The 10,338-nt window shown below is 35.6% G+C and overlaps 1 protein-coding gene across 1 annotated transcript; it reads right to left on the reverse strand.

Annotated features, from left to right (window-relative positions):
• Positions 1-1,442: 1,442 nt before the first annotated feature.
• Positions 1,443-8,971, reverse strand: LOC143889949 (glyceraldehyde-3-phosphate dehydrogenase, cytosolic-like). Its single transcript, XM_077394362.1, has 12 exons — positions 8,844-8,971; positions 8,714-8,740; positions 8,517-8,617; positions 6,815-6,930; positions 6,601-6,700; positions 5,081-5,227; positions 4,917-4,977; positions 4,718-4,815; positions 3,797-3,939; positions 3,387-3,470; positions 1,810-1,899; positions 1,443-1,724 (listed from the first exon to the last, which is right to left on the reverse strand). The coding sequence occupies exons 1-12, from the start codon at positions 8,845-8,847 to the stop codon at positions 1,682-1,684; spliced, it is 1,014 nt and encodes a 337-aa protein (XP_077250477.1). The 5' UTR covers positions 8,848-8,971; the 3' UTR covers positions 1,443-1,681.
• Between the last annotated feature and the right edge of the window lie 1,367 nt (positions 8,972-10,338).

The following is a 10,338-nucleotide window of genomic DNA, read 5'->3' on the forward strand; positions in this document are numbered from 1 at the left end:
TATAAAAGAAATAAGAAATATTCTACATGCGAAGGATTTTGTTATTACTCACATTTTCAGGGAGAAGGTAATCGTGCTGTGTTAATCATGCTTGTGACACCAACATTAATGTAGTTGGATGCAACCAATAAGTGTATCCCATATATTCACACAAAATAATTGTTGTTTGTTTTCATAAAGGGGTTTTATTTTTGGGAAATGATAAATGGGCACGTTTTTTCCATTAAATGTGAAGTACATCAGCCCTCGCAGTCATAGATACACTGTAGTTGGGTGTCCCAAGTAATGAAAAGGGGCGCATTTATCATTTACCTGATTTTTCCTCTTCTTCTATGTCCTTTTGTAAACTTTTTTTTCTTCTTATCAGTAAATTTGTAAACTTTTTTTTTTCTTATCAGTAAAATTTAAGGGGCCGCCCTAGGTTCCTAGATAAATTCAAGGTTAAAAAAACACAATTCTAGAAATCCTAGACCATTTTCTAAGATTGATTTAATATTAGACCCTGAGACTCCATTTATACAAAATGAAAAAACCACATAGAGACCCTTTCTTTTTAAATAAGTGCTTTGAATAATCAAAACCTTTTATAAAACAAGTTTAGTTTCAATCAAAACACACCCTTTCACATTTTTATTTTATTTAAGCACGCATATTTTGAAAATATCCTAACATAGGGCGCTCCTTGTGGTTGGTCAGCAGAAGTTATCGGCTATGGCTGAGGGAGAACCGGAGAAGTCCATGGATGGGTACATTTTGTGATTTTTCAGGCCGGAGGTGCTCCATCAATCAGGATTCATGGGCATGTCTTCTGGTTTAAGACAAGACGGTCTCATACACCAAGATTTTGTTCTGTAGGTTCTACACTGATCATTCTCACTGAATCAGGATTTATGGGCATCTCTTCTGGCTTAAGAAAAGGCAAAGCTTATAAATCAAGTTTTTGGTGTAGACTGTACACTGATGTTTCTCACTGGTTAGGGGTCTAAAACCTTACATCAACCATTATATATTCACAAGGGCAGCGCGTGATTGAGTCACGTAATATTATTATCATCAACAGTAAATCTCTCTGGAATAATATCTTGCTCCAATTAACGTAATGGCTTCTCTCTAATACCATAGTAAAAATAGAGTAAAACCAATGAAATCTAACTTATCCTTCCACAATTATCACCTTCAAATTGATGGGTAAAAATAGAGTAAAACCAATGACCACTAACTTATCCTTCCACAATTATCACCTTCAAATTGATTGTGGAGGGGGGGTTTCAATACTAAAATCGTATACAATCCCCTATAATAGATTCTCAATGAAGCTCCCCAGATCACTACTTTCAAAATGACAGATTTTCTACGAGTGAAAATTTGGTCTCTGAATATTACCCCTTCATAGGATTTTCCAAACTGAGAAGAAAAGCAGCGGTGGAAATTCCAGAGAGAAATTTCTCAAAAGATAAAGAGTTAATTAAAATGAACTAGTTATAAAATCACTGGTTACACATAAAAGCAGTTTCTAAACAAAACATGCAAATGCCACATTGCGCAAACAAAAACCAAAAAGAAAGGAAAAATATTGCACCAACCGGGGTCTTAGCCGGTGCATGTCCTTTCTATTATTACTCAAACTGATATTCTGCTAATAACCCAGCCACAAACGGATCCAAAAGCCAAACCAACTCTTCTACAGAGATGCCATGTGGATGATCAAATCAATCACACGAGAGCTGCAAAATTAACAAAATCCATAAGCAAAGAGTCCTTATTAAGAAACAAGGTGTGGAAAGTCACTGGTGCGAAGAAGAATTTTACCTGTACCCCCACTCATTGTCATACCACGCCACGAGCTTCACATATTTGTCGTTGAGAGCAATTCCAGCCTTGGCATCAAAGATACTCGACCTGCATTTTTAAAATATCAAATCAAAATCAAGCTTCTTTTCTAAATAATCTTCTTATTCATCACCAATAAAACTACTCTTGCTTTTCAAGCTTTAGATTCCGTGTTTATTAGCTCTTCCAGGTGTTCGCTGGACAACCCAGAAAATTGGGGACCAGGAAATCCATCTTTCATGCAGATCAACATATAATAAAAGCAGTTACAACTTACAAGGACCCAACATAAAAAACAGCACCAGAAGTACAGTTTGCTTACGAATAGACCTTTCCCTAATCTTGTAATCACAGGGAAACTAGAAACTAGACGACATAAGAGTGTGTCCAGTTTGCTTTATGAATTATCCTAATCTTAGAATCACAGGGAAAGTTGAAGAAAGACAACAGTGTCTCGCTTTGTGATTTATGAACTTTCTTCTTATCACAAAACACAGGTAAATTGGGTCTCTAGATGGGTGTGGATGTCTATCATTCTGAGATTGGAGGCAAGCATTACCCTGCCATGTATCAGTAGTTCACAGTGGCTGTTAAGTGTTAACCAATAAATGACGGAAGAGCCAAAGCACAAATTATACTGCCCCAATTATATTAAACCAGCAGGCTGGTTCGGATAGTTTACAACAGAAAAGAATCAGGGCACAAATCTAACAAAACCAATCCACCCATACGACATCAACTGTGGTCCATTTAGGTTAAAGGTCTTTGGACATGACACATTCAAAGAGTATCAAGTTACACCAATGTAATTGCAAAAGGTGGCAGAGTAAGTGTGGTGTTTAGTTCAATTATCAGATTTAAAATGACACGTCCCTCACTAATACAATAAAAGGTTAACAGTTATTCACAGACCACAGTAACAGACAAAACAATAAGCATCTAAGCATGGACTTTGGATGAATGGAAAATTTTCCCACGGATAATAAATTTTTTAGCATTTGATAAACTCATTTACCGTGGAAAATTTTACCCAAAATAAAATTAAAAATCCTGTTTGGATATTATAGGGACAAAGTTTTCTTAAAAAATATTCCATTGAAGAAACCCTAATGTCCAGTAGGAATTAAATTTTACTAGAAAAACAGGGAAACGTTTCATTTCTGGAAAAAGATTCATGGAAATGACTTCGCAAAATAGTGGAAAACTAACTTTCCTAGGAACTTTTTTTTTTTTGAGAAATTCCCCCCCACCCCTCCTAGATCCAACAAGCCAGCACCTGGACCTGTTTGGATTGGAGGAATTTTCCAGAAAAAGTTAGAAAAAGAGAAACTTTTCTGGAATTTCTTGCCTTTCCATTGTTTAATTACGATTAAAAAAAAGCTAACTTAAAGTCTTAAACCACCGCACTTCAAGCCGTTTAAGAGGGGCCTTCAATTTATAATGATAACCCTCTAAATAAGCTCCAACCATAGCAATTCCCTCTAAACTGTAGGAAAAAAATCCTCAAGAAATGTTTTCCCTGCAATCCAAACAGAGCCCAGAGAAAATTTCTTTACCTGTTGTCACCCACGAAGTCAGTGGACACCACATCATCTTCGGTGTAACCCATGATTCCCTTCATCTTCCCCTCAGATGCCTCCCTGCATTCCAAATCAAACAAAGATAAACCACAGCAACTCACACCTGCCATTAAATTACTATATTTAATTGAAAATGTGCATTGCACAAGTTGAATTTTGTTCTTTCATACAAAAAGTTCCCATAACCTTAGTGCTACAGCATACTACTAAGCATACTAAGCACTGCACAATTAAGAAAGGCATGCAAAACCGATTTTTTCCCTTCATACAAAGCACCTACATCCTCTGTGCTACATTGAAAGTACCAACAACAAAGGTGGTATGCAAGAACTGCAAAAACTATGGTAGAACTAGAAGATTCTTTTTTTAATTATTCTTTTACTTACTTGATTGCAGCTTTGATCTGATCATAGCTAGCTGCCTTCTCAAGCCTCACAGTGAGATCAACCACTGAAACATCCACAGTGGGAACCCGGAAAGACATGCCGGTCAGCTTCCCATTCAATGCTGGGAGCACTTTCCCAACAGCCTTCAGGAATTAAAAAACAAGTGTCAGTATCACGTTACCATACCTCATTATACTGCGTGATGGAACCAAAACTAAAAGCAGGTGAAAGGCCCCACTCGACCACCATATATGGTCATGACATAAAGAAAAAGGGTGAATAGCAAACACAGCAAATGTGGAATACACATGTTAAGCAGATCAATCCTTTAGTTACGGTTAAGAGTGATTAATCTGCAGAATTAATTAAGGGGCTGAAGCCTCTGAACTGCCCTACAGGTTAACAAATGACTGAAATACAGTATGCACTATGCATAAAATCTACCAAACAAAGAAACAAGGATTAGTATCTGTAGTCATTTTTTATATATATTGTAGTCCTTGTATTATTACCAAATTTCTATTGAACAACTATTCCTACACTTACATGAACATAGAGAACATTCTAATAGAAAAAACCAACCACAACCTAACTGGGGTTGAAATTACGTTTAAACTTTCATGAGAGGACAAATAATCAGCTAAGACAAATAAATAAACTAAACAGCATCACATTATAGGTGTTCAACCGAAAAAAATAGAAAACATAACAGCCAATCATCCTACTAGATGTAAAAGGGCGGCCCAGTGCACAAGGCTCCCACCATTGCAGGGTCTAGGGAGGGCTAGATGTATGCAGCCTTACCCCTGCTTTGCAAAGAGGCTGTTTCCGTGACTCAAACCCGTGACCAATGGAGCAACCTTACCGTTGCACCAAGGCTCGCCCTCTAAGCATTCTACTAGATGTGCGTATGTTAATTACCTTGGCAGCTCCAGTGCTGCTAGGAATGATGTTGAACCCAGCAGCTCTTCCACCTCTCCAATCCTTGCTTGAAGGCCCATCAACAGTTTTTTGTGTTGCTGAATCACCAAAAAAAGTAAAAGAGAACACAGTGTCAAATTCCCATGCTCAAATTTTCACAAATAAAAATAACATAAATCAATGAATAGAAAGCCCTCACCGGTGATAGAGTGGACTGTGGTCATCAATCCCTCAACAATGCCAAAGTTATCATTAATAACCTGATAAATTTACAGAAAAAAGAGAAAAAAAAAACACCATATTACCTTTTTATTACAGAAATAATACTAAATTTTGAATACTAATAGAGAACTAGCTAAGGACCTTGGCTAGAGGAGCTAGACAGTTAGTGGTGCAACTAGCATTGGAAACAATATCAATCTCTGACTTGTACTCAGTGTGATTCACACCCATGACAAACATGGGAGCATCTTTGCTTGGGGCCGAAATAACCACCTTCTTAGCACCACCCTGTTCATCATAGATCAATCATGTATAAGATACCAAGCTCAACCGTAGAAAACTGCAGGATCAACTAACAAGTAAGATTTTAATTTTCTTAAATCGTGACCCCCAGTTGCATCATCTCACAAACACGGGTAAATTGATAAATAGACACTTCTATTTCCGCTAATAAGTGGAGAATTGGAAAAACAGCTTCAAAAGAAATTTTTTAGCTGCAACTCCAAATGAAATGACTCGCTAGTCAGTGTGACACTGCTGTATGCAAAAAAAAAAAACAGAAATTACAGAACATATGTAGCACAAATAACAAAACAAAAATCAATACATATATAGCTAGATTGTTAGTGGAAACTAATTAGGAGCAAACTATAATAAAGAAAAATTTCATGAAGGCAAAGACAAATATTAATGGCCGCTTTGGATATCACCAAAATTGGTCCTTATTTACCAGAAAAAGATTATTTTAAGTTGATCTTATTTGCAAATGGGGCATTGGGGCCACTTCAGGAATCATCAACTAAGATGCACATAATAAGTGTTATAACCATTATTTGAATGACCAGGTTTATTCAGGAGTGACCACATATAAGATAATGTGCAAATAATTTTTTAGGGGTATCCAAAGAGACCCTAAATCATTTAATGTTCTTCCCCCATGCACTATAGAACAAAGCAAAATTGTTCTAGTAAGAAAAACATAAGCCCCCCCAAAAAAAAAGATAAAAAAAAAAAATGGATCTTAATGTCTTGGATTGTGAGGAACCCAGTTAAAGAAACAAATATCAACCGTGTAATCAGTTAAAGATCTTAATGTCCTGGACTCCAGTTAGAACTATTAAAGAAACAAATATCAACCATATAAAGAGTTAAAAGATCTTAATGTCCTGGACTCCAATGAGAATACTGGTAAAGAAACAAATATCAGCCAATGAAAAGTGTTATAAAACGGTTGCCATTAATAAAAAAAGGGAGCCTGGACATCAATTTCTAGAGTAGAAAATACTCAGAAATAATCCGAACTATCCAATAAATATAATCAAATTAAATTGCAAATTTACACATAAATTGACAAAGATTCCAATTAGAGTGCACAGCCCAACTAGCCCCAACAAAAAAGGAAATAATCAGTGATGACAATAAATCACATGTTCATTCCAATAGAGCCCTACAAGGAAAATCTCATGACAGTGCCTGCAGGAAAGGACAGTGGATGATCAACTACCCCCAAAAAACATGTACTTTACACCTTATACACAATCATATTTTTATAAGTAATTGAATGGACCACATTTTCTGTAATTACACTTCACCAAAATCAATAACGAAATATATGAGAAATGTTATTTTGATAGGAAGTGAAATGGGAATTGCTCAAAAACCTTAAGATGGGCAGCAGCCTTGTCCTTATCAGTGAACACTCCAGTCGATTCAACAACATACTCAGCACCAGTCTCTCCCCATGGAATTTCTTCAGGGTTCCTTGCAATTGCACAAATCAAAGAGTATCTCAGTACACTAATAGATTATTAATCAAAAGTGATATCACATGGGAAACAAATGGAGATTTAAAGGTGAAACATCAAATAGGCTCACCTGCAACCAAAGACAGCGACTGGTTTCTCCCCAAAGAGAAGCGTTTTTGAGTCCTTCACCTTGATGTCATGATGCTTCCATTGTCCATGGACACTATCGTACTTAAACATATATGTCTGCATAAGGAAATAGTATCTAGAAACCATAAGAAAATGTTATCGAGAAAAAGGACAATAAAAGAGATTGTTTCAACTTCAATTCTTCTATGGCAAACCCATATGAGCTGATCTTATGGACTGTATCATTTACAGGCCATATCATGAAATACACAACAAAGATGATCTTAAAACCATTTATTGGACGGTTAGGGCCATTCAACCATCTAGATCCATCAACCACATAGACACATAGCAAAGATGACTCTGCCTAACAAGATATTAGAATAATGATGGCCGGTAGAATTCCAAAAGGTACAATAACAATATGAAATGGGACCAAAAAATCGGATGAAATGAAAAAAAAAACATAAAAGATAAGGAACCCAGAATATATCATGAGATAATCACTATTATTATGATGACATTAAACAACCTGAAAATATAAATAACCATGAGAATTTGGAGGCCGGAGCGATCATGTGTCTCAAATATCATATATGTTTAGACAGAATAAATCCTGTGCTACGTATACACCAAATTTTCATGCCTAAACCTATCTGAACCCGTGGTCGGTACACGTTTCAGTCAATCAGCACCCGCAAAAATCACACATGATCTAAAATGTACGATCAATATCGTGATAGAGACAATCTGACAAAAAAGATCGATCCAGACAAGTAAACAACAACCTGAAAAAGATCGATCAACACATGGAGAAGGATCCGATCGACATACACTAGCTCATGATATTAGTGAATATATATAGAATAAAAGGCACCAAGATAAATAGATCTGTGAGATTTTCTGATCGATTAGTCATTGCAAATTCTAGCCCAATAGAAGATGCACAAGGATCCGTACAGCTCAGACCTATGTCACAAATATCTCCGACATTTTCAAAATATAGCGTTTTTATCACGAGATTTTGATAAAATGACAAAATCCCGAATAAATCCCGATATTTAAAAAATATAGCGATATTTTCATTTTTATCATAAAATATCCCGATAATATCAAGATATTATCCCGACATTTTTACGATATTTTTATTTTATATTTTTTTCTTAAATTTAATATTTTTATATATTTTTTAAATAACTTTATTTTTACCGTTTATTTCCCCGTATAAACCCAAAAAAATTAATAAAAATTAATATATCCGGTGATTTTCCCTTGCGGAGAAATTCCCGAGATAGACATTTGTGACATAAGCTCAGACCGTTTATACAATAAGATCCAGTGTAAATTTATACGCATGATTCAGATCAGATTCATAATTCCAGAAAAAAGATGAATCGCGATCATAGACTAAGATCCAGTGTAAATTTATACACACAATCAGATCCGATTCATAATTCCAGAGAAAGATGAGAGTGTAAATTTATGCACATGATCAGATCGGATTTATAATTCCAGAAAAAAGATGAATCGCGATCATAGACTAAGATCCAGTGTAAATTGATACACATAATCAGATCTGATTCATTATTCCAGGAAAAAGATGAAGCGCACGTTATAGATCACATGATCCATATAAATGCATGAAGAGAAACAGAAGAAAAAAAATGATAAAGATTTAGATTTGGATTTGGATTTGGATTTACCATGTAATCAGTGGAGATGAAGGGATCATTGACTGCAACGAGCTCGATATCATCTCTCTGAAGTGCAACCCTAGCAACTAGACGACCGATCCTTCCAAAACCTTTTTTTTCAACAAATAAACAAAGATCTCAACCTATTCTGACGGTAAAAACAAAGAAAAAAAATTCTAAAGCAAGATTTAGTTAGATCTAAGTACCGTTGATTCCGATCTTAACCTTCTTGCCTGCAACAATCAAAGAAACAAAATCAGAAATCAGTAAAATAAGAAAAAAGAAAAAAAAAGAAGCTTTTTAAACAAAAAGATATGATCAGGACAAAGTTTATACCCATAGTTTCAAGAGAGAAGAAGAAACACAAACAGATACAGAAATGATAAAAATGGAGAGTGAAAATGAAGTGTAGGGGCTAGGTGTAAGGGGTATTTAAAGGAGGAGGAGGAAAGTTAGGCGGATTTTTCGAAACCAGCGGTTTTTGGAAAGGTAAAAAGTGGTTTTGGAAATAAAAAGGCCAAATGGTGGTTTTGAATCCACGTCAGCGATGAAAACGGGATGATTCATTTGATTCTCGTGACGTGGCTTTTCGTGATTGATCACGAGGCGGAGGATTTGAAATTGGTAAAGTCGTCGGTAGCGGTGTCTGCTTATTCAAATGCCAGTCCAGTTGGGAATTATTAACGATAATGCCATTATGATTAGAATCTAGGCCGAATATTCGAGAAGCTTCTGGCTGGCTTTTTTGGAAACGTATGAGATGTGGAAAATGACTAATATGTCCTTTGTCTTGGGCCGCAAGTGAGCGGAGAATAACGGAAGGGCAAGGAGAAATTTTTTATGCTAAATGACTGAAACACCCTTTAAAGCGTAGTTTGTTACTATATAATTGATGTCAGTTGATAGATTTTCCGGGGACATTTTAGTATTTCGGAGATCTCTAAGCAAAGCACGTGGAAATGATTATCCAACTTGGGCACTTTAGACCCTTAACAAGAGATTGGAAATGACTAAAATGCCCACTTATAATTCGGGCATTTAATAAAAAAATTTGAATGATTAAAATTACCTAACATGTGATTTGGAGAAAATTAAGGAGGCAAATGTTCGGAAAATCCGGAAATGTATCAGAAAGCATACCAATAATAAAAAACATATAATATAAGAAAAAAATAATAATAAACCCATGTTTAAATGTGATGTTGAAATAGTGAATTTTTGTTACATTTTTCTAAAGACTCGCGTGTGTTTTAGAAAATTCTTGTGTATTTTAGAAAATATTCAAGCTTTGGGGATTTATTATTTGTGAATTTTAAAATGTCAATTAAGGAGCCAAAAAATCATATATTTAAAAAAAATCTCAATTAATTATAGATTTTTGTAACATGGCTGCCAAAGTCAAACCTTTGCCCTAATCTTTATGGTTGTTTAGGAATTACATAAAAAGTCATTTTGCAGGAGAGAACAGCCACCTCGTAGCATATTTTGTCTTATTCATTTGATTCATCTAAGGTGGCTATTAGCTCGGGCAAAAGTGAGCTGCAAAATGACCGAGACAATCCGGGTTTTTGAAGTCCCATTAGGGTAAGGGAGATGATTTTTTCAGCCCCTATAGGATAATGCGCCCTCTTTTAACGTGAATTGTGAGCAGACTTTAACGCTTTTGAAGTCAACGAGGGTACATTATGGTAAGAGGGTGAAAAAATCATCACCCTGAGGTAAAAGTATATTACAGGGCAAGGCCCATACAACATTTTGTAGAATGACCATATGCACTTGTTGGCCCTGTTTGTATTGGATCTTTAGAATCTATTGCAAGTCCAAAACCTAT

The sequence above is a fragment of the Tasmannia lanceolata genome, unplaced genomic scaffold (genome assembly GCF_043159265.1).
Source record: "Tasmannia lanceolata isolate RefF3 unplaced genomic scaffold, GAP_Taslan_0.1 ptg000013l, whole genome shotgun sequence".
In the NCBI taxonomy this organism is placed as follows: domain Eukaryota; kingdom Viridiplantae; phylum Streptophyta; class Magnoliopsida; order Canellales; family Winteraceae; genus Tasmannia; species Tasmannia lanceolata.

Excerpts from the sequence above, each read along its gene's own strand:
- LOC143889949 (XM_077394362.1), bottom strand. Across the intron at positions 3,471-3,796 it reads CAGATCAAAGCTGCAATCAA|GGAGGCATCTGAGGGGAAGA; the intron begins GTAAGTAAAAGA and ends TTTGGAATGCAG. Across the intron at positions 1,900-3,386 it reads GACTTCGTGGGTGACAACAG|GTCGAGTATCTTTGATGCCA; the intron begins GTAAAGAAATTT and ends TTAAAAATGCAG.